Source organism: Tiliqua scincoides, chromosome 3 (assembly GCF_035046505.1).
Source record: "Tiliqua scincoides isolate rTilSci1 chromosome 3, rTilSci1.hap2, whole genome shotgun sequence".
Taxonomy (NCBI): domain Eukaryota; kingdom Metazoa; phylum Chordata; class Lepidosauria; order Squamata; family Scincidae; genus Tiliqua; species Tiliqua scincoides.
In genome coordinates this window covers 174726952-174752329 of record NC_089823.1, presented here as the reverse complement: position 1 = coordinate 174752329, position 25378 = coordinate 174726952, and the positions used below count along the sequence as shown (strand labels likewise).

Sequence of the window (25378 nt, the reverse complement as noted above, 5' to 3'; positions counted from 1 at the left end):
TTTTGTACTGCTTTTCACATAGCAACAGTCCCAGTATAGCTTGTTATAAAATTGATGGACATTGTTAATAATTAAATAATATGAAGGTGTTTTCCTTACAAGGCAGCTGATAGTTCTGCAGGTCTTTCTGAGGACAAGAAGGGGCCCAATTGAAGAATTTATGGAGGTAGTGGCACTTCACCTTGCTGGTTGGTCCTCTCCATCGTTGTTACTGTTGGTTATATGTCTCATTTACCTGAGAAGTTGATTATCCTGGTAGTCCTCTTCAAAAGCATAAAGGAAGCTTAGTAGTTTAGGTTGCCTCCATTAGTATTAGAGGAATGGCTGCTCTCCTTGTATGTTGACACAGAGAACCAAACCCATCCTGTCTATTATTGTATGGTCACGGGTGGAAATGAGCCCCAAATCTATCATATTAATTTTTCTTTCACTCCCTGTGTAATGTATACATATTACAAAGAAACCTCATCTAGAGATTTCAGTAAAATAAAGGTCATCATAGAAGTTGCCTCCTTTTGAATGAGGAGAGATTGCCCTGCATGCTTCCTTGAGCAAAATTGTTACTGATGATAATGAAATACTGTGAGTATGTGTGAGGAGCGAAAAAATGCAGTATTTCACATGGGACTTTCCAACAGGGGAAAAATATCAAACAACATTTGTACATGCTCATGAAAAGCAAATACATTATTTTCTAATGATTATTTGTCATTTTAATCAAAATTACCTGGTAAAGATTCCATAGTTCACAGAAATATGTGTGTTGTGTTCCATCCCATACAAAGTGATTGCATACAAAAAATTTTTATTCCTTTAGCTGGTGTTTGGGATGACAGGTCATCTTCTTAGCCAATATGCTGCTGTAGGTGCCACAGGTTTTGATGCCTTAATCTCAACATGCTTCCATTCATTGCGATCCATGGCAATGATTCTCACTGTATCAATAGGCAATCACTGGTTCTTTAGATCTTCTTTTATATATTTTAGCCATGTTTTCTTTGGTGCCTTTTGCTGGATTTTCTGTCAGGTTGCTGTTGCCAAAGAAGTTTGTTTGGAATCCTGATGGTATCCATTCTGCAAACATGGCCAAACCAATGGAGCCAGTGTTTTTGAATCTGTTCCTTGATTGCTGATTGGTGGTCACACCACATCCGAATTGTTTCATTTTGATGGCAATCATGGTGGGCGATCCTAAGTATCTGCCTCACACAATGCATTTGGAATGTATTTAATTTGTTGATGTCAGGTTTAGGTATAATCCATATTTCTGATCCATAAAGGAGAATTGGTAGAATTAATGTCCAGAATAGGTGTATTTTAATATTAATGGTGATGTTGATCTTTCTCCAAAGACATAATTTCAGTGATGCAAAAGCTGTGGTGACCAATTCTATTGTGATGAAATCAGAAGTGCAATAAAATCATTGAAGAATGGCAAAGCCCCTGAAATTGATCAAGTTACTGCTGAGATGATTAAAGCTGGAGGTGATGTCCTGTTGCAATGGCATACAAATTAGATGTTTCACATCTGTCTAGCTGTGTCTAAATAGTTTACTAAAGGTTATCCTGTTTGGCATTCTGCAGAGGGGATCCTTACAGCGTTTCATCATTCTCTTTGAGTAGTGGTGGTTGCAGCATGGCAGTTGGACTAAACATGGCAACCTCACTCACAAAGAGCTGTTCTTAAGCCATGAGTAGGAGGTGTGGTCTGATGGTTAAGATGCCATACTGGTTGAAGAGATAAGAAGGAGAATCTGTAGTCTTGTTTCTGGATGTGAGACAGAATGGTAGACTTGACAAGCTGCTGTACCTGTTGTGGCAGAACGGAGTTGCTGATGCATTGATTAGCCACCGCAGTGAGGGTACAGGGGAGTATGTGAAGGTCAGCCAGCAAAGAATGGACAACAACCTTGAGGATGTGTCCAGGCTTGATTTTACTATTGTTTCCTGAAACTTATAGCGTGCACCCAGAAGAGAGAACCATGTTGTGAAGGCAATGTCTGGTGACTGAGGGTTCTGTGAGTCTTTCCACAGAACATATTGTAAAAACCCCATTGAAAAATAGTGTTTTAGATTAGCCTGCCTATGTAAACTGCCTTGAATGCTATGTAAACAGAGAAAGGTGGTGTGTCTGTGTCTGTGTGTGTGTGTGTGTGTGTGTGTGTGGTGCAATCTGGTGAATGTGAATTGCATGTGAATTCTGATGATGCATGTCTATTGAAGATGTAAACCAGTTTAAATTAGCTATACTAAATATGGGTTGGAGATAGGTGTTGCGTGCCTGGGCAGTTCCTTATTCTGGTTTGCAGCCTGATTAAGTGCCACCCTGCAAGCTGATGAGAGAAGGTTGACCTCTTGTACTAAGGATTAGGCTGACTGAGCCCTGTCCAAGTTCCCCTGCACTGACGCAGCTATGCCAGTGTGGTTTGAGCTTCATCCTGTGGGGGAATTGCCAAAGCTTCATCCTGTAGGCGTGCTGGAGATATTGGCAAGGTAGACATTCATCAGCTTGCCCTTGGGAAAGCCGCAGCAGTCACAATGCGGCAATTCAGACCTACACAAGTCAGTGTTGCCCTTTGTCAGTGAAACAGTCTCAAGAAGGGGGATAGGATATGGCATATGCTACTGCCATGAATCCTGCCCCCTCCTGGGCCCAATCCGCCCCTCCCTCCCTTCCCCTGCTCCATTCCACCTCCTGCACTGGTTGCATCTTACTGCATCTTACTCTTAAGAATGGAACAGACTAACCATGTTTGAGTCCTTTGTAGATATTCTCACTATTCCCCCCTTTTTTTCTTCAGCTGTAGTTTCAAAATAATGGCTTCTTTGGAAGATTGGCTCTTTTAGCCTTGTCCCAGAAGACTTTATCTGCATGTGTCTTGTTTGTTTTCTGGGGGATTTCAATAGCAAGGGATTGAGGGCAAACTCCTGTGTTGCTTCTTCCAAAACTTTTAATACTAATGATCTGTCACAAGAATTGGATTCAGTTAGAGCTCTCTGAAGACAAAGAACAGGTTTTGTTTTTGTCCCCAGTGTTGAAGGTGGTATGGTGGAGACATCATTTGGCAGTGGTGTTCATATCGATTCCACGTAAGAGTCTTCTTGAAGTGTTACTTACAAACCCGAAAACCCTATTAGATGTTTTTAAAAAAATTGGAACAAAGAAAGCAGCATGTATGTTGTCAAACTATGCCTATATCGACTCACTCTCTAAAAAGGAAAACATCCCTGTGAAGGAAAAGTGAAAAGCCAGGCCTGTCCGAATCCCATTTTGGATACTCTATTCCTGTTAAGTGATTCTGGGAACAGTATTAGCAACATTGAGAGTTCTTGCCAGAGACTGGGTGTGGCCAGCTCAGACCTTAGTAACATCTCAGAGCAGTGGTTCTCATACTTTTTGCACTGGGATCCACTTTTTAGAATGAAAATCTGTCAGGACCCACCGGAAGTGATGTCATGACCAGACATATGATGTCATGCTTGACATCATCAAGCAGGAAAATTTTTAACAATCCTAGGCTGCAATCCTACCCACACTTACCCAGGAGTAAGTTCCATTTACTATCATAAACACGATAACCTGTTAAAAGGGCAGATCTGTAACATTTCCCCCAATGTAGTCACATACCATGGTAGTATCAAGTTTAATATATTAAAATAAAATATTGAAATGAATAGGGATCCACCTGAAACAGGCTCACGACCCACCTATTGGGTCCCGACCCACAGTTTGAGAAACACTGTCTCAGAGTTCTACCTAAAGATAACAGCCAAGCTTAACTGGAAACTCAAAAGCACTTGTTAAGTTTTGATTGGGAGGAAGAAGGGCTTTGCTGCCGCTGTTCTATGGGAAGAGGACAGTGTCTGCTGCAAGGTTGGCTGGAGAGCTGGTTAGGGAAATAGGTGAGCCTTTGGGTGTGGGGCAAGATTTCAGCAGAAGATTCATAGCTAAACACCTCTGCCATTTCTCCTTTTACCAGAGCCACCAGAAGAGGGAAACCTATGCAGGCTGGGAGCAAATACAGCATAGCTAGCTGAGCATATTTGAAGATGTGATTGATGAAGATGGTGATGCCCAGCCCAAAAATGAAACCCACAAAACTAGTATAGAAGTGCATGTGCTTTGTTGCAAGAAGAATACTTGCAACAGCAGAGCAGTGAAGATTCCTGGAATAACAATGTCTTCCAGGTCCAGCCTGGCAAAGTTATTGGTCTCCAAGCCTTTCTCTCACATACCTGGGGGGGGGGGAGGGAACCAACTTGGTAGGTGCCTCAAAAGAGACCCCTGAGCAGATGTAGCCGGTGCTGATGTTATTTAAATGCACCACCCCTTTGAGAAAGAAGGCCAATCGGAAGTGCTTGTTTGTGATCCACTGCTTTCTCAGGAGGTACCAGACACCAACAATGCTACCCATGGCCAGTCACATGAGGCCCTTCATGTCAAACTTGATACTTCACAATTTCTTCCCTAGTTCTCCTGAGCTCTAAATGAAGAGGAACTCTTCATTGGGGAAATTGACTGGGAATAATTTTTTCATCATGGATCTTGTGATGTCGGAAAGGGCAAGAAATGCGTGGCAACATGGGGTGGTGGGGAGCAGGCACTAACGGACCCCACCTAGTGGGCCTCCGCTGACATTGTGTGCCCTGGCCTGCTCCATCTCTGCCAGTCCCTGAACACAGCCTGCACTTCTGGCCCAACTGAACAGGATAAAAGATCTATTAAACTTGTTGACTTTGTTCAAAATGTCTTATTGATGACAATCACAACTGGATATATTTGATCATATCTGGAAGCAATTTCTCGACATAACATTTGGCAATATGCAAAGTGTGTAATGATAAGTAATATTCTGATGGCATGTATATCCTTCCCCCCAACTCACTATGAAATTTTTTTTGTTTCATTATATGATGGAGTTATGGTACACATTCATGTGTTTGTCAATAGGCACTTCACTTGCGTATATTTGATGTTGTTTTAGGCACTTTATTTTTGTTTTCTACAAACGAATAAAAAAAGTTAAAAACAACAAAACAGCTGCACCTGCTGCAATTAACACGATTGTTAAAGGTTTAGAACTCCTGAAGATGAAAGGTTGGCCATCCCTGAATTAAGACAGTTTTTTAAAACGTATTTTGAGTTGATTCTGACATGCTGCCAATCTAGGATTTGTGCTAACCAAAGTACAGAAGGGTGTTCAGAGTGAAAGGCCATTAGGAAGAAACGGCAAACAATCTGTAGTGTATTCAGTCTAGTGAAGTGGAAACTACAAACCGAACTAGACAGGATAGTAATAGTTCAGTGGATTTAATCACAAAACTGCTCCAATCACATAAAATGGCAAGGTGGGGATGGAAATCTGATTTTAAAAGCAAAAAGGTGGCTTACTTCCTTACAGATAAGCCCTCTCCCCAAACACTCTTCTCTCAGCCAGAATTATGTCCAAGCCTCAGAAAGAAGAGAAAAACCTAGAGAGAAGGGCTATGAATTGGTAAGCTATGGTTGGAGTGGGGACTCTGCACCTTTTCACCCCTCTGTTGGAGCCCCCACCTCCTTTTTCCTTGTGGTTGGAACAACTCTTTGTTTAAATCTGTCGAACCACCTGTGTTCTCATATGGCCCTGAGGGTGGCATGATTGCAGTCTTAAAATATTTAAAAGGGTACTCCATGTTTTCTTGTCACAAAGAGAAAAAGGCTTAACTGCAGGAACCTAGCTCAAGATAAAAAATTAATAACATCCAAACTATTGATAAATGTTGGGCAGCAAAAGCAGTTGCCTAGCAGTGAGGCAGAAATTTGTAAGAAGATCTTGGTTGTGTTGGTGATGCTTGGAAAGAGTATCTGTTGGCTGATATAGCACACAACAGATATAGGCAGAGGAGACATGAATGAGGATATCAGAAAGACTCATAGGTAGAAGGTTAAATGTATTTGGAGATGTACCTGCTTGTACATTGTCAAGGAAGGAAAGGCAACTGGGAAAAAGTCTTAGTTTGTATTTGTGAGACAGAGTCACTTGTATGTTTTTAAGACTGCAATCCTAACCCCTTATGTTAGTGCGTTCCAGCACTGGCATAGTGGTACCAATGGGACATGTGCTGCATCCTGCAGTTGAGTGTCACTCATGGAGGCCTCCTCAAAGTAAGGGAATGTTTGTTCCTTTGCCTCAGAGCTGCATTGCCCTTATGTCAGTGCTGGAAAGCACTGACATAAGGGGTTAGGATTGCGCCCTAAGTTACAGAAAGAATCCAAACATCTGGATTATAAATTAAATAATTACAGCAGATCTAGTGTACTAGAAAGTATTTTAATCATAACAATTTTTGATTTATTTCTCTTGATTGGTATACCCAAATAATGCCTAATTAATTCTGTTCAGTTTTGCATTCATTTATTAAGAAGAAATTTAAGGCGATAGATAACCTTAAATTTATTCTTAATAAATGAATGTGTTACGTGCACCAAATATGTGTGTATGTGTTTACTAGGGATGAGCAGAAAATATGTAACCTTTTGTAACATGTGAAGATGCATTGAACCATCGTGTGATTTATCCAACTAGCTCAGTACAATATTGTTTTCTCTGACAGGAGTTCAGATAGAAAGGACTTTTTACAGTCCTGCTAGCTGGAGACTGAACCTGGAACTTTTTGTAGGTAAAGCAGAAGGTCGCAGTAAGGCAGACTAGTGGTTCCCAAACATTTAGCACCAGGACCCACTTTTTAAAATGACATCCTGTCTGAATCCACCTAGGTTTACCAGACTTTAAAAAATATCTAGAAAGAGATAAGTAATTAATTATAAAAACCTGAAAAAGACCCTCAAACATTTATCTTCCTATACAGATGTGCCCCCTTATCCACGGGCGTTCCGTTCTGGAACCCCCCGCAAATACCTAAAATGACAGATATGAGTGAACGCCCATCCTTAGAGTCCTGGGGGGCTGCCCCCCCGAAGGCAAGGAGAGTCCTGCTCTTCTCACCTTTGGAGCGACCTCTGAGCTCAGCAGAGGCCAAGGAGTTCTGTCCCCATCCTCTGCCAAGCTCAGACTGAGCTCTAAAGTTAAAAAAAAAAAAAAGCAGCTTCCGGTTTCACAGAGAAACCGGAAGTGACTTTTTAAGGCCTTATATGGCATTGGGAGGCCCAGGGAAGTGAATCCGTGGACATGGGAGCAGCAGATATGGCCTCCCCATATTTACACAGGCTTGCAAACTGTAGGAGCTCAGCTCCTTGCAGGTAACTTAGCAGCTACCTTGCAAACTGTAAGAGCACGGCTCTTACCAGGGTAATTAGTAGCTTCAGTATCTGAGTTTTGAAAAGCCTTAGGGCTTGAGGAAATTAGTTATCTGATCTTTCCATCACCCTTTTGGTGACCTACCAGTGGGTCCTTACCCACACTTTGAAAACCAATGAAGTAGGGCTATTCCCAGTACTGACAGCTTGCCACTTGCAGAAATGGAGCCATTGGATCTGTAATACTTCTCAGTGTTTGGAGCTTATATAATAATATACCAACTTGCTCGTCATCCAGGTCAACAAGGACTGCGCCAGGTACTGGAGTTCCTGGGCACCTGATAAGTGGGCTACAGAACTCTGGATCTTCAGTTGAGCAACCAGGACTGGAGACTGTAGAGCAGCTGAAAGAAACATCGCTTAAGCGGAAAAATTCACACAAAACACCAACAAAGAAATAATTATATGCTGATACAAGCATATTAGGGCCCAATCCTATCCAATTTTCCAGTGCCGGTGCAGCCATGCCAATGGGTTACTGCATCCTGTGGTGGAGAAGCAGTCACAGAGGCCTCCTCAAGGTATTGGAACTTTTGTTCCCTTACTTTGGGCTGCATTGCGGCTGCACCGGTGCTGGAAAGTTGGATAGGAGTGGGCCCTTAGTTATTTGAAAAGAATGGACCAAACTTGGAAAGAGAAACATCCAGACACAAAAATAACAGAACAAAGGTTAGCAGATCAGCGAAGTTTTATAGAAAGGAATAAAGTGGAGCTGGATGAACTGCAAAGAAAATGCAATTGTTGACTGACGAAATGATTTTAGAAAATAGCAAAAAGTGGAAAGCAAATCAAAGTGTTGCATGGATCAATTACAAGAAGGCCTTTGACTCATTGCCTCATGCATGAATATTAAAATATTTAGAAATAACAGTTTCATCAAAAATTATTCAGACATTTGTAAAAAAAAAAAGGCAACATGGATGTGGAGTACACAGTTAACAATCAAGGGTGAGACTCTTGGTCAAGTGAACATCAGGAGAGGCATCTTCCAGGGGGACTCACTGTCACCTCTTCTGTTGGTTATTGCTGTGACTCCACTTTCACAGATATTAAATAAAACAGGCATCGAATACCAAACATCAAATAAAATAAATCATCTGCTGTATATGGACGATTTGAAGTTACTCGTATATGGAAAGTATCATTAATAAACCCTGTATATAGTAATTTTAACGCAATGGAGTTTGGACTAGGTAACTGTGCAGCATTAATAATGAATAGAGAGAAAATAATAAAAACTGAAGGAATAGAATTGCCCGATGTAAACAATATTAAGAACTTGTATGAGAAAGAACATTACAAATATCTGGGCATACTTCAGGCAGATATCATCAAACATACTGAAGTTAAAAAAAAATTGAAAGCGAATACAGCAGGAGAGTAAGAAAAAATTCAAAAATCTGAACTTAACAGTGGAAGCACTATACAAGCCATAAACACCTGGTCTATACCAGTTATTAGATACATTGTAGGAATAGTAGACACAGGCAAAGCTAGAGATGTTAGATCCTAAGACCAGGAAAGTGACCATCAAACATGCTCTGCACCCTCGCAGTGATATGCACAAACTGTATCTCCCTTGCAGTTCAGGTGGAAGAGGAATGCTGCAAGTCCATCAAACAGTAGAGGAATAAAAAAGAGGCCTTGAAGAATATATAAAGGATAGCCAAGAGGATGCACTTAAAAGGGTTAACGAGGAATTATTAAATACCAACAAAACAAAGCAGGCTTATAAAGAACTGACCAGAAAAGTGGGAAAATATTGCATGGACAATATTTGCAAGACATTACTGGAAAAACAAGTAAGATCTGGCAGTGGCTCAAAAAAGGCAACTTGAAGAAAGAAACAGAGGGTCTAATAATGGCCCTGCACAAGAACAGGCATTAAGAACAAATGCAATAAAAGCAAAAGTAGAAAAAATAACAACGAACAGCAAGGGTCGTCTCTGTAAAGAAACAGATGAAATAGTGGACCACCTAATTAGTTGCTGTAAAAAGATTGCACAGACTACAAAGGCATGACAAGATAGCAGCAATGATACACTGGAAAATCTGTAAAAAAATATAAGCTACCTGCAGCCAAAAACCGGTGGGACCACAATTCTGAAAAAGTCGTTGAAAATGAAGATTTCTAAATATTATGGGATTTCTGACTGCGGACAAACATCTATCGCACAATACACCAAACTTAACTGTAGTTGAGAAGAAAGAAAAACAAGTCACAATCATTGATATAGCAATACCAAGTGATAGCAGAAGAAAAAGAACTGGAAAAAACAACAAAATACAAAGATTTAAAAATAGAAATTGAGAGGCTGTGGCAGAAGACCAAAGCGATCCCAGATCTCATAATGGTGCCCTCGATGCTATTCCAAAACACCTTGAGGAGCACCTAAACATCATAGGGGTTATAGAAATTACCATTAATCAACTGCAAAAAGCCGCGTTACTGGGAACAGCTTACATTTTGTGACAGTATTTATAGGATAAAAACCAGACATCCCAGGTCTTTGGGAAGGTCTCGATGTCTGGATAATACAAAGCAGTCAATAACACCTGCCTGATTGTGTGAAAATTTCAATAATACTAATTATACGTTGCTGTGTGGTCATGGTTCAGCAAAATACATTAAGATCAGAAGGCATGCTTGAAACATCTTGTGGTGACCCATTTGTTGACTCATGGTCAACCGGTTGAGAGTCTGCCTTGGAGAAATTGAGTTAGAGGATAGTTACACATTCTAGGAGTCTCACAGCCCAATCCTGAGCTGCTTGGGGCTGCGGCGGCACCGAAAATGGCTGCCACTGCATTCTGTGTATTTTGGGCAGCCGCCACTGAGTCCTCAGGAGAAGGGGACTTTTGTTCCCTTCCCCTGGGTAAACAGAGTAGCCCCGCAATGGGGCTGCTTGATTCACCACCAATCAAAAAGTTGGCGGTGAATCAAGTTCCTCCTTGTCGAGCAGTGAGCCCGAAGTAGAGGGTTTGGATCCAGTGGAGCAAGCACGCCTTCTCCCCACCCTCTCCGTGCCTCCCGCTTCCTTGTAATGCTTCCTCCCAGTCCTCTGCTCACCTTCCCCCTCTCAGAATGTCTCCTCCCTGCCTCCCCCCTGCTGCTTGGCCGGAGGTTGGGCGCCTGCCCAGCGGTAGCCCTGCGCCGGCTAGCGCTGTGCTACCACCAGCGCTCGCCTGGCGGTTGAGCCCACAAACATGCCTTATGGCACATTTGTGACAGTGCGCGCCAGCGGTGAGCCGGCGCACCAAGCTAAGGATTGCGCTCTCAGTCAGTAAGCATCATGTCTATTAGCTTTCTTTGCCTATAGCAATTTCAAGGATTCATATTCGTCCTGAAGGGCAGCATTGTAATAGCCTGAGATCTCATATTAGGCTAGTGTGAGACTTGCATCAAAGAAGTACAGGGTATTATGCATGTCCGCTATGTAGGTGAGAAACATAACTCATGACTTTTTGAGGTACCAGACTTGAGCAGACTTTTTGAGGTATTATTCATTTATAGGTTTCAGCTGGTAACCAGACCTCTCTGAGCATAGCAATATTTCTTGGATACATTTTGCAACTTGTTACTAGTTCCAAATTTTGGCAGCTTTCTCTGTGCATATGGTTTTCTATAGAAATAAATGGTTAAGGTTTATTCTATCTTAGTCAGACCCTGATGTCTGATATTTTTTTAACCCTTTGTGTAAATGTTCACCCCCGGGTTTAAAAAGCTGTTTAGTGGAAGATACCATGTCTCTAAATAGGAGGAGCAAATGCTATAATCTTTTTACATTATGTGATAGCTGGTTTTGTCCTTCCTGGTCCAACTGTCTCCAGTTGTTAATGGTCTCTTACATCCTAGATTTTGAACTCATGCTGTATCTGAAGAGAATTGCTCCAGAGAATGATACACTAGTGCTGCCCTAAAACAACTGTGCTTTGCATTATTGGAGTGAATATTTAGGAACAAACACAAAAATAGCAGGTGAACAAATCAGATTCATTATGAATAGGAAGAGAAGGCAGAGGGCGAAAGGATTGTGCTGGTACTGTTTTGTTTGAACAGTAAGATGGACTTGAAAATAGAATACTATAGAATATGTTCTTCATGACAACACATGTATTAGCTTCAGGTAGGAACGATGTGCAATAATGCAATACAGTGGTGTCCTGCCAATTTCTGCTTTGTGTGTGTGTGTTGACAGAACTTGCTCTAGAATTGGGCTCCAAAAACCTGTCAGAACCTGTTCCAGAATTTCAGTTTTATGGACTGTGGATTTTGTAAGGTGGAACTAGAAAAGAATACATCTCCATTGTGTTCTGCTACTTGTTTTGGCATTGTGCAGTAGACTGCCATGACTACACTTTGAACCACTGTTTTAGTGTCATCAAATCATGTTATCTTATGTTAAGGAAGGGATAGAATCCAGCAAAGTAGAGATTGAAGGTGGGTCCGACTCCACCGTAGAATCTCTGTGGGTTAAATTACCAGGCTTGTGCAGCGATGTAATACTGGGGGCGTGCTATCGTCCTCCAGACCAGAAATCAGATGGGGACCTTGAAATGAGGAAACAGATCAGGGAGGTGACAAGGAGGGACAGGGTTGTAATCATGGGGGACTTCAATTATCCTCATATTGACTGGGTCAGTTTGTGTTCTGGTCACGATAAGGAAACCGGATTTCTTGACGTGCTAAATGACTGTGGCTTAGAGCAGCTAGTCACGGAGCCCACCAGAGGGCAGGTGACTCTGGATTTAATATTGTGCGGTACGCAGGACCTGGTTAGAGATGTAAACGTTACTGAGCCATTGGGGAACAGTGATCATGCTGCGATCCGTTTTGACGTGCACATTGGGGGAAGAATACCAGGCAAATCTCTCACAAAAACCCTTGACTTCCGACGGGCGGACTTTCCTCAAATGAGGAGGCTGGTTAGAAGGAGGTTGAAAGGGAGGGTAAAAAGAGTCCAATCTCTCCAGAGTGCATGGAGACTGCTTAAAACAACAGTAATAGAGGCCCAGCAGAGGTGTATACCGCAAAGAAAGAAGGGTTCCACTAAATCCACGAGGGTGCCCGCATGGCTAACCAGCCAAGTTAGAGAGGCTGTGAAGGGCAAGGAAGCTTCCTTCCGTAAATGGAAGTCTTGCCCTAATGAGGAGAATAAAAAGGAACATAAACTGTGGCAAAAGAAATGTAAGAAGGTGATACTGGAGGCCAAGCGAGACTATGAGGAACGCATGGCCAGCAACATTAAGGGGAATAATAAAAGCTTCTTCAAATATGTTAGAAGCAGGAAACCCGCCAGAGAAGCGGTTGGCCCTCTGGATGGTGAGGGAGGGAAAGGAGAGATAAAAGGAGACTTAGAAATGGCAGAGCAATTAAATGAGTTCTTTGCATCTGTCTTCACGGCAGAAGACCTCGGGCAGATACCGCTGCCCGAACGGCCCCTCCTGACCGAGGAGTTAAGTCAGATAGAGGTTAAAAGAGAAGATGTTTCAGACCTCATTGATAAATTAAAGATCAATAAGTCACCGGGCCCTGATGGCATCCACCCAAGGGTTATTAAGGAATTGAAGAATGAAGTTGCTGATCTCTTGACTAAGGTATGCAACTTGTCCCTCAAAACGGCCACGGTGCCAGAAGATTGGAGGATAGCAAATGTCACGCCTATTTTTAAAAAGGGAAAGAGGGGGGACCCGGGAAACTATAGGCCGGTCAGCCTAACATCCATACTAGGTAAGATGGTGGAATGCCTCATCAAAGATAGGATCTCAAAACACATAGACGAACAGGCCTTGCTGAGGGAGAGTCAGCATGGCTTCTGTAAGGGTAAGTCTTGCCTCACAAACCTTATAGAATTCTTTGAAAAGGTCAACAGGCATGTGGATGCGGGAGAACCCGTGGACATTATATATCTGGACTTTCGGAAGGCGTTTGACACGGTCCCTCACCAAAGGCTACTGAAAAAACTCCACAGTCAGGGAATTAGAGGACAGGTCCTCTCGTGGATTGAGAACTGGTTGGAGGCCAGGAAGCAGAGAGTGGGTGTCAATGGGCAATTTTCACAATGGAGAGAGGTGAAAAGCGGTGTGCCCCAAGGATCTGTCCTGGGACCGGTGCTTTTCAACCTCTTCATAAATGACCTGGAGACAGGGGTGAGCAGTGAAGTGGCTAAGTTTGCAGACGACACCAAACTTTTCCGAGTGGTAAAGACCAGAAGTGATTGTGAGGAGCTCCAGAAGGATCTCTCCAGACTGGCAGAATGGGCAGCAAAATGGCAGATGCGCTTCAATGTCAGTAAGTGTAAAGTCATGCACATTGGGGCAAAAAAATCAAAACTTTAGATATAGGCTGATGGGTTCTGAGCTGTCTGTGACAGATCAGGAGAGAGATCTTGGGGTGGTGGTGGACAGGTCGATGAAAGTGTCAACCCAATGTGCGGCGGCAGTGAAGAAGGCCAATTCTATGCTTGGGATCATTAGGAAGGGTATTGAGAACAAAACGACTAGTATTATAATGCCGTTGTACAAATCGATGGTAAGGCCACACCTGGAGTATTGTGTCCAGTTCTGGTCGCCGCATCTCAAAAAAGACATAGTGGAAATGGAAAAGGTGCAAAAGAGAGCGACTAAGATGATTACGGGGCTGGGGCACCTTCCTTATGAGGAAAGGCTACGGCGTTTGGGCCTCTTCAGCCTAGAAAAGAGACGCTTGAGGGGGGACATGATTGAGACATACAAAATTATGCAGGGAATGGACAGAGTGGATAGGGAGATGCGCTTTACACTCTCACATAATACCAGAACCAGGGGACATCCACTAAAATTGAGTGTTGGGCGGGTTAGAACAGACAAAAGAAAATATTTCTTTACTCAGCGCGTGGTTGGTCTGTGGAACTCCTTGCCACAGGATGTGGTGCTGGCGTCTAGCCTAGACGCCTTTAAAAGGGGATTGGACAAGTTTCTGGAGGAAAAATCCATTATGGGGTACAAGCCATGATGTGTATGCGCAACCTCCTGATTTTAGAAATGGGTTATGTCAGAATGCCAATGCAAGGGAGGGCACCAGGATGAGGTCTCTTGTTATCTGGTGTGCTCCCTGGGGCATTTGGTGGGCCGCTGTGAGACACAGGAAGCTGGACTAGATGGGCCTATGGCCTGATCCAGTGGAGCTGTTCTTATGTTCTTATGTCTCATGAGAAATGTCAGGATGGTTTCTGGGCGATTCAGAAAATGAACATGAGTTGAGCAACCATTCTGACACGTGAGATGGAATACAATGACTTCCCTTTTCTACATTTCTCTGCAGTTCTCTGCTAAGACTGAGAATAGAATTATTAATTGACGATGTGAAAATTAACCTTTTTTTTGTGTTTGAGAGTATATGTGCTTTGAAAATAATTGTGAGAAAATCAAGGGCAAGGCTGTTTGTGCATGCACCAAACATACATTATTCATCTAAAGTGTATGAGTATACTTATTTTATGCTGGTTGTTGTCACCAGACCCAGTTGCTGGCTTTCGTTCCCAGACCTGGTGGACTCCAACTATAGCTCAGAGGGCTCTATGTTCCCAGATACAATAATTTTTTATTTCAAGAAATAGGAGGCCAAACTGTGAGGAAGTGGTAGCAACAAAGTTAGGGAGAGAGACATCAATAGTGGCAGCACAGTAGGATATGGGGAATCAAATTGTGTTGGAGTGTGGATGCAATACTACTTGCAAAATTCTGGGAAACAGTGTGTTGTTCAATTATCTGAGACCCCTTTCCTGGTCTCTGAGGTATCTGTAGGAGATGTGTCCAATAACTCCCTTCCTCTCTTGTGTTTCTCTCTCTCATCTTGCTCCCTGACCATGTTACTAAGCTCTGTCCTCAATGCCATTAATGAAGAGCCAACTCTCTTATTTCCACACAAAGAGAACAGCTGTAGGGTTCTCTGTAAGTCAGCAATTCCCAAAGTGTTGGGACCTTTGATGCCTTGCATGCTGCATTTATAGTGTGTGGCTCCAGGAAGTGACTGGTGATGACATCATTGCCAGTCACTTCCAGGTTTGGAGACATCTTGTGCCGCTTCAAACAGCAGTAAGGAAGTAAGGGTGGGTAGGAAAGCTTTTTCCAAGCATGTGGTCTTTGTGCACTGGAGGTTTTTCTGCCATGCTATGCTTAGCCTCCAACCTGCCCTGGGCAAGCTGCCCTGGCAAGTGTGTTGTGATGCCCCAGGGGGTCACAGCACACAGTTTGGAAACCACTGCCTTAAGTCATAGAATCAGCTGATATTTTAAAAAATGGGTAAGTTTTGAGAAACAGTTGTAAGTAAAATATTTCTCTTTGAAGCCGGAACCGCCTTTGCTTCTCTGTGATAGCAGCAAACTAGCTTGGTAATGGAATTTACCATAGGGAAAGGAGTCTTTTGCTGATTGCTGTGCTTGCTAGAACCATCCACCTTTTCCAGCACTTAGGACATACGGTAACCACAGGAATCATGAACTTATTCATGTTCATTTAGTTTGGAAAGACATCTGAAGATATATGTTTTGAGTATGTGAAGGCTTTTCAACCTTCGGATCTTGGATCTTTTCTGGGCTAATAAATACAACATAGGGTCAGATATAAGCCTAAATATTGGTAGAGTAATGAGCCTTGTCCTCCCCATCCTTGTATGTAAAGTATGTATGCTAAAATGTATGACATTCCCATCTGTGCTTTGCTTTTCTATTTCTTATGAAAAACCTGCTTCCTGTGCCATTCTGTACAGAATTCTGTTTCATGTCCCTTTACGCTATCCCTATCCTTTCTATTGATGTTTTATCTAAACCTAGTAAACGCTTGTCATAATGTCTTCCTCTGGAAGAAAGGGTCATCTATGGACTATAGCCAGGTTTTGTAGTCTAGCACTGCCATTTTCAACCAGTGTGCCACAGCACACTAGTGTGCCGCGAATGGTTCCCAGCTGTGCCTAGGGTTTTGGGGAAGGGTCATTTATTAGTAGGACTATTGGGGGATGTGAGCCCCCCAGCAGCAGCATAGTGTGCCTTGTCAATTGTCCAAAAAAACTGATGGTGTGCTTTGACAATTTTAGTACCTTGGCTGTGTGCCGTGAGACAAAAAAGGTTGAAAATCACTGGGTAGCATCATACCAGATCATAATTACTACATACCATGATATGCACCTGCTCTTTAAACTATGGTTTCTGATCCTGGTTTGCAGGGCAACTGCAAACCATGGTCATGCTAAGATATGACCTTAGCCATGGTTTGATATGGTTTGTGACTTGAGCCATTGATTTCTCAAGATCAGGGCTGCCCAAACCCTGGCCCTGGGACCACTTGTGGCCCTCGAGGACTCCCAGTCTGGCCCTCAGGGAGCCCCTGGTCTCCAATGAGCCTCTGGCCCTCTAGAGACCTGCTGGAGCCCACGCTGGCCTGACACAACTGCTCTGCATGACAGGCAACTGTTCGACCTCTCGCGTGAGCTGTGGGACAAGGGTTCCCTCCACTGCTTGCTGTTTCACATCTGTGATGCAGCACTTGGCAGCAAAGGAAAGGCTGGCCTTGCTTTGTGCAAGGCCTTTTATAGGCCTTGAGCTATTGCAAGACTTTCATTCATTTATATAATTTCCATCTCTAATATATTCATTTATGCAAATTTATTCAAATTTGAAATGTAAATTAATTCTTTTTTTCCCCGGCCCCCGAAACAGTGGCAGATAGATGATGTGACTTTTCTGCTGAAAAGTCTGGACACCCCTGCTCAAGATGCATACTAACTGTAGAATAATTTCTAATTTCATATTTTACCTAGCCTCTTCTTTCCCTCTTTCTCAAATTCATTTCACTGAACTTATGTTCCAGTGTATCAATTTTGTCATTGGACTTCTAAAGTCGCTGGCATTTTGTTACTTTGGGATATCTGAAAGCCTTGTTAATTTGTAGAGCATTGGATTGCTGGCCAAAAATGGCATTATGAGCAGAGTGTTTGGTTGGCAACCTTCAGTCTCGAAAGACTATGGTATAAGGCTACAGCACCTGGTATTCCCAAGCAGTCTCCCATCCAAGTACTAACCAGGCCTGACCCTGCTTAGCTTCCGAGATCAGACAAGATCAAGCATGTGCAGGGTAACAGTTGTGTTTAGCAGTACTATTTCTGTCCAGAAACAATTTCTGCACCAGAACAAATTGTTTAAAAAAAACAAAAACGGTATTATAGAAACATGGAAGCAATTGTCAAAGAATCCCCTCTCCAATGTGTTGAAAAAGACCACACTTCAGGATGCCCCCAGTTCTCATTGCCTTCTGACTATCCAACTAGTGCATTCTTAAGTGTGCTGGGTACATTCATCAGAGAATCTCCTTGCTCACTCTCTCTCTCCTACCATTCTAGCCTCTCTGCCTCCTAAGCAAGATTATGTGCAATAATATCTCCGTACCAAGCTGCTCTCTTGTATATTTGCACATTGCCTTGTTTACCTTGGCTCTTCATGGCATTCTCTCTACTTTCCTGGTGGAAGATTCCATTTCTGGAAGAGGGATGAGCTCTTTTGTTTGAGAAGGGGGGGAAGGGAAACAAGGGCTTAAAAAAACCGTACATGTTAATCTCCTCTATCGTTTACTTACTGTCAAAATAGAGAGCACATGCAGGGCATGGTACCAAACCTATTTGCATTTCAAATCAGCTGAGTCAACACAATATAATGGTCCTGCCTGGAGGTCCTGAGGGATCCACAGTAGCTGACAATGTGTGCTTAAAGGGAGGGTCTTAATTTTTCTTTTTCCTTTTTTTCTTTTTTTAAGCCACTTGGAATAGCCAGTAGACCTTGCTGTAAAGGCACTTGCCCAGTACCTTGCCTTAATGCTGCCAGCTGTTAGACAGCCTGACACAATAGCTGGCACGTTTGTTTATTTTAAATCAATTTTCATTTGAGTGAAGGGGGCTCAAAAGGAGGGGGATTGAGAAAGGAACCTGGCAACAGTTCGGAGAAGAGAAGCTGCTGTTAAAGTGTCTTGGCTGTTGCTGCCACTGATGCAAGCAGCTGTTTTCATCTGCACTGCAGTATTGCAGCGTCCACCGTCCGATCTCTCTGGGCTTCTTGCTGGTGGAATTAACAAGGAAGCTGGCCCGGCTTGCAGCTAGTTGCAACACAAGGGCACACTGAGGATGGGAGGGTCGCAGTCTCTGCAGCAGGCACAGACAAGTAGCCTGATTCAGGAACCATCTGAGACAATGTAAGTATGGACACTTTACTCCCTTTTTCTCCGGTACAGAGAGGATTGAAAGACCTCCAGTGAGGTAGCAATAGATGCTATTTAGAGAGGCTGGCTTATGTGACAAACTGTCTTTGTGTAACGTTCCTTCTGATGAATGCAAAATATAGTTGAGATCTCGTCGTTCTGCAACACTGATCAATTTTTAAAGAAATACGTCCTAGCGTGTAGGAATGTTGCTTAGAAAAGGCATCTTGATTCCTTTTGTGTCATGCCATGAAGTAACTGGGCGTACCATTTGTTTGTTTCGTATACGTTCTAAAGACATCATCAATCAAGCCCATCACCATTTTTGTGGAGAAATGCCTCTGACTGTTTAAAATGTGCAGCATGTACGCTGATTTCACTGTTTTTAGGGTTTTCTTTCTGCCCCTATACAGGCATTTCTCCTAGTTCACATATCCTTATCAACTTTGTATTCTCCTATATAATGATTTGAAATAGATACCATTTCCAGCTGTCCTTTAAGATGATCCTTTTATTCTATCTCAGAGAGGCAAAATGAACTGCTTATCAGTATGAGTATAGTCCCAGATTTGTTGTACCTTAGATTTTTTAAAAAGATTTGTCCCTCTTTAGTCCACAGCAAGCTACTTTTAATACATGGATTTATCAGTTCATTAGGCCAATGTTTTCTGTCTCTCTGAAAACCACTAACTGACCTTACTAGAAAGTAGTCTTTTTGTGGGGGTTCCCAGAATGGCCTCCTCTTCTTGTTTAGGAATATAGGCCTCGGTTAATTAATATGTTTAGCAGTTGTATAGCTACAAGATGCAGAGTTTCAGATGACTGTAGTCTATACTACCTAGCGCCAGATATGAGCTTGCATTTAAAATAAATATGAGTATAGCATTTTAATCCCATGCATTTTAAATATACTCAGATCATTTTCTCATCCCCTCTCCACTGTGTCCTCAACAAGAATCTTTGCAGAGTTAAGAATGAATGATAAATACTGTGCTACAGTGCACCCAAATGGCAAACACCCAAATGGCAAGGCCATAAAGCCTTGTTAGGTGTGCAGAACAATGTCACTGTAGCTAGAGATGTGTGTGCTAGCTTTGTTGCTAACTGGAGCCATGGAAATTTTTGTAAATTATGTATAGGTTTTTTTTTTTTAAGGACCATGGTAAATATTGATTGATGTTAAATTGGAATAAAGTGATAACCTCATCACCTTTAAATCATTTCAGATAGATGTTCTTAAAAATGCATTCTCTAACATGGGCACAGTATTAAACAATTTATGGTATTTGATAGAAGGAAACGCTTTTCCTTCTTCCTCCAGAATTTTAGCAATTTTAATGGAAAACTTATTTGAGAGTTTCAGTCAAAGGAAGCATCTTGTATAATGCAGAGCCGGCATAGTTTAGTGGTTCTGGAGCTGGACGTAGACCTGGAAGATCTAGGTTCAAATCCCTGCTCAGCCATGAAGCTTCCTGAGTGAAGTCAGTCACTGCCACTTAGCCTCACCTACCTCACAGGGTTGTTGTGAGGAGAAGAACTGCTTGGAGGAAGGGTGGTATAAAAATGTGGAAAAAAAAATGGTTGAAGGCACACACATAACCATTCTATAACTTTGTCAGTAGAAAGCATATTAAATGCATAGGGTCACCTCTACTGTGACAGTGTGATGAAAAACTTGGAAATATTCCTGTTACAAAGTGTGAAACCATTCCCCCCCCCCCATAGCAACTGATTTGTTGTAGATCTGAAGATTATTAGAGACAGGTGCTGGTGGTTATGGAGCAACTGTATAATAAACGGTATTTACTGTTTCATTTCATCTCATAAGAAGACTTTACATTCTGTGTTAGTTAAGCAAAATGTATATGATGGGTTTCTTTTCTGTCCAAAATATATTTAGGTTTTCTTTCAGAAATGGACTTCATTGAACTAAAGATGCTTTTATGTGTACAACATGTATTTCTCACCCTATAAAAACACAAGGAGCATCTAAGGATTAATTTTGACTTCCATTTTCTTTCAAGGAAACTCTCTCATATGTAACTTCATATCTGTAGTAGGCTAGCTTACCTCTATTTTAGTTTTTTAGATCATAAAAACTGTTGAGTAACAATAGTACTGAATGGCTTTGGTGCATCTATTTGTTCCATTCTATTTTACTAGGGAAGAATGGTAAGGAAGGAATGACTGTCTTCATGAGGGGGGGAGTAATCCACAATTCAGTGGCAAAGTTAGATTCAGGAATAGGAAAAATTGTAGCTATTCCATGAGAGATGATACTAACTATTCAATGTAATGCTTTTGGGAAAAATCTCTCCTTTCACCACCCCATTCCCATCACTTTTTTGCTTAGGAAAAGTATATGAGAGGGCTTGTGTGGTGCTCAACAACCTCATGTTCTAGAGGTTGTTGTCCTTTTCCTCTAGGCAGATCAAGAACACATTTTTTCTGACTTGGTTCCATTGGGTTGAATTGGGTAGGTATGAAGACCCAGTAGTTGTATTCATTGTCCAGGATGGTGTTAATCAAGTTGGGCAAGTGCCCAGGATCCCATACTTGGGAGACAGTATGACTTTCAGAGAAAGTGAAAGCTACATGTCTGTTCAACAAGGTTGAATATGATGTTGTCAGTGACTAAGAGGAGTACATGAAAAGGAGAAGACTTGAGAGTACAGATAAGAAGTCTTGGTCTTGAACATTTTGAGCTTGAGATGATGGTGATGAATCAGTCAGAAATATTAGAGAGGCACTTGGAGATGCAAGGCTGAATAGATGAAGAATGGCCCAAGAAGGAAAGGCAGAGTTGGGTATCATAGCGTATTGTCATTGGCACTGAAAACGGTAGGATATGGTAAGATCACTTGAGGACAAAATAAATGCTTGCAGATTTCTTTATTCTATTAATCTTGCAGGCAGTCCATATAACAATGAACCAGATTCTGTTGGGTTTCATCCAGATCAGGGGTGTCAAACCAAGGGCCGAATAGCATTCATGATGCCTGCTGAGGGCCAGAAGTGATGTCATTAGACAGGAAATGATGTCATTAAACAGGTCATAACCAAAAATAAGCAATTTTTCTCACTTAGGAACTCATTAGCTGCAAATGACAGAAGAGAAAATATGCAAATCTTGATCATATTTCAAGATATGGGAGACCCAATTTTCATGGGGGCTGCCCTTTTAGAAGTAACATCTCAGCATTGCTCAACTGATGAGAGCCTGAGGGCCAAATAAAAAGTTTCTGCAGGCTGTGTCCGGCCCCCGGGCCTTATGTTTGACGTGGTTAATATTTTAACAAACAAATTTCAATTCTTGAAGTATGTATGGTGGTCTGATTCATTGATGTTTCAGGAAGGTCCCATTTGGCCTGCATAATATGACTATTATTGTTGATTGTGTAAAATGTCACTAAGAGCCATGGAACTTAAGCACACTTGGGCTAGGCTTCAGTTGCTAAAGTCAGAATCCTTTTGCAGACTCTCTTTATTTTCCTCAGAAGGAGACTCTATTATTGCCAGACTGTGGGGGCTAGGTGTTAATCCATCAATATCCGTGATACTTTGAGGCTTGTGGGATGAGTTCAACAAGCAGAGATATTAGATAATATTTTCAAAAAATAAGACACTATAGCAGGGGTGTCAAACATAAGGCCCAGGGGCCAGATGTGGGCCTTGGAAGCTTTTTATCGGGCCCTCAGGCTCTCCATTGCTGAGCAGTGCTGAGGTGTTACTGCTGAAAGGTCAGCCCACATTAAAATTGGGCTGTCCCATTTCTTGAAATATGATCAAGGTTTGTATATTTTCTCTTCTGTCGTTTGCAACTGTTGTTCCTAAGTGCTTATTTTTGGTTGTGATCTGTTTAATGAGAACATTTTCTGCCTAATGACATCGCTTCCGGCTGTCAGCAGGCCTAATGAATGCTATTCGGCATCATGAATGCTATTCGATGGTAAGAAACGAGTTTGACACCCCTGCACTATAGAATTGTTTGACATGGTACAAAATAAGTTTGACACCTCTACGCTATAGAGTTGTTTGCGTTGGAGTAAAGACCATCCAGTATGTCCTTCAGAGTTGTGTATGATGCTCTGGACAGTAAAATGAGGGATCCCTGGCAGCCATGATAATAACAAGGCACAGGATGTGATGCTATGAGTTTGGGATGAACCTTAAAGTAGTAAAAGCCGTATCCTTTTCTATTTTTCTGTTTGTGTGGAACTCTAAAATGCATAGAGAACTCTAAAATTAGAGCTGTGTTCTAAATTGCAATTATTTCCTGCTGTGGGAGGCTTTCATCTTCTGTAGCAGCATGGAAGGATTCCTAGTTGTAAATACAACAAGGTTTAGCTTGAAATGTGAAAGTAGTGTGGATCAAAGAAAACTCTTGCTTTGTGGGCTTTCATCCCCTCCAATAAAAACAGCAATCATTATTCAGCTTGTTAATTGTTTGTTATTCTAGACCAGTTGAGAGACAATTATGTAAATGTTTTTGTGCATAAAACAACAACCTCCTAAATTTTAGAGATCATTAAGTATATTCGTGTGGATAGTGGTCATGTTGGTAGGGGATGAAAGAGATCAAGTTTATATGACTTTTGTAAGCAAATGTTATAAAACATCAAAACTTAATGTCTTCCCATAATTGGTGTATGGCAAAATATGCAACGGTCTTGTAAATGGCATCTGTCCAGGATTCTTAACTTCCCTTGCTGACAGGTTTATACTTCAGAAAGTGAAGGAGGAACTAAGAGGTTGGCTAACTTTACCTTAATCCTTACCAACAGGGAGAAACTGGTTGAGGAGGTGGAAATGGTAGGGCTTTGGGCAAAAGTGACAGCCTGCCTGTGTAGGCTGTCGCAAACATGCCATAAAGCAACAGTGAAGGGGTTAGCTCCATTGGCGGAAAGGCCTGCCTGTCCCACCAGCACCTGTGCAGGCTGCAATGCTTGCTGAAGCAGGTAAGCTGTAAGCTGGGCAGCAGAGGGGTGGAGTGCTTATACGTAACATACAGATAGCAGCAGCTGCTGCTACTGATGATGATGATAATAGTGGTGGAAGTAAACTTGTACCACAAATTTATCATGACTGATCTGTACCATTAGGTATACTTTTGTTTTAGTGCTTCCTCAGAGTTCCTTATGGATGTTTTGGATCAAGAAACAGAATTTCTGCAGTGAGATGAATGTTATTGTCTGTAGGTCATGTATTGGCAGCCTTGCCTGGTCAATTAAGTGGTATACTTTTTGGACCAACCACAGGTTCCAGAAATATTCACAAGGAGATGCTTATGTTCCTGTGTAGTTTATCCACATCAATGTGCATTGTACCCTGCTCTATGCAAAGCATTTTCTCTACTGAAAGAGTCATCAGTTAAACTGGAAAGTAAGCATTTTGTTGCATTCTCTCACAGGCAACAGAGGACCTTGCCTTTCAGATTGGTTTAACAAGGATCTGCTGACCCCTCCCTCCCATATTAGGAGCACTCTGTGTAACAACACCTACCCACAGCTCTTGTCCTGACTGAACATCCAAGAGCCATAGACCAAGAGGAGTGTTTGATGGTTGGCTTGAATAGTTGCCTTGCGATTATTACTGACAGGACCGGTGTAGGTACAAATTACTGCTGTTTGGAACTGAGGGCAGCTGCTTGCTTTCAGAATGTTTCTTCTGAGTATGTATGGAATGAGATGAGATCAGAAGTGCCAAAGAAGTCCAGACAACGCAATTGGTGATTACTGTAGTGAAACGAGTCTTGTCCTCTGAGCCATGGTCAGCTGCCTGGCTTTGTTCATCTTTGTGGCCTTTAGTGACACAAGTTCTTTGGATATTCCTGTGTTCTCTTTGAAGAAGGGGGACAGTAAACTCTTACAATAGAGAAAGAGTGATACAGTTATTAGAATTAAGTAAGATGAAATGCATCAATGGAGGATGCAACCATTTTTTCTTTTCTTCAAATTAAGAAATATATTTTAAGCAATCCACTTCTTCTAGTGAGATGTTCAGCTTTTGAGAAAGCTGAATAGGTAAGTCAGGTTGGATCTCGAAATAGTTGGGCAGATGTTTGAGAAATGTGTGATTTGTTGTAATCCTTGCTTTAGTTACTGTGGTGCTGTGGACCCAGGGCCCTTGAAGGCATACTGTGTTAAGAGCATTCTGATGAGAATTTTCTTGCCTTTAGTCATTAGAGTATGTACTAAATATAGCCTGGTTATTTCCTCCCATCTCTTAAGAGACTTCTGCAGATGTGTAGCATATTTCAGAGAGATGATTATTCAGTGGCCCATTGTTGCATTTTTTGTCATGCTGCCCTCAAGATATCTGTTGATGAAATTATCTTTATGCATAACTGACAAAGCGACATCCAGGCAAAGAAAGCATTAGGAGTCTTATATTGTAGACTCCTCAGTTCTTTTTAGTTCTAGCCCTTTCTCAATTACAACTTTAAAAAGTGGGTTTACAAACTAGTTTCTTTGCCAAGCAAACTATGCCTAGGACAGTTTTCCAGTCTCTCTGATTTCAAGTTGAGCTTGCTGTTTCCGTAGACCAGGGGTGTCCAAAGTTTTTGGCTGGAGCGCCACATCATCTCTCTGACACTGTGTTGGGGGTCGGGGGGGGGGAAAAGAATTCACATAATATGCATAAGTTTACATAAATGAATATATTAAAGATGAACTTATATGAATGAATGAAGGTCTTGCAATAGCTCAAGGCCTATAAAAGGCCTTGCACAAAGCAAGGCTGGCCTTTCCTTTGCTGCCTCTGCTGCATCACAGACATGAAACAGAAAGCACTGGAGGGAGCTCTCATTCCACAGCTCACTTGAGAGGTCAAGTAGTCACCCTCACGCTGAGTTGCGTC

The 25378-nt window shown here is 42.0% G+C and overlaps 2 protein-coding genes across 7 annotated transcripts in view; one reads left to right on the top strand and one right to left on the bottom strand.

Annotated features, from left to right (window-relative positions):
* Window positions 1-25378, top strand: part of TACC2 (transforming acidic coiled-coil containing protein 2) — a 225765-nt gene that overhangs the window by 101353 nt on the left and 99034 nt on the right. The gene's annotated exons all lie outside the window — the stretch shown is intronic.
* On the bottom strand, window positions 3789-7654 carry HM13 (histocompatibility minor 13). Its single transcript, XM_066619194.1, is given in 4 exon segments — window positions 3789-4138; window positions 4141-4252; window positions 4254-4484; window positions 7517-7654. Coding segments are annotated over 4 exon segments (831 nt in total).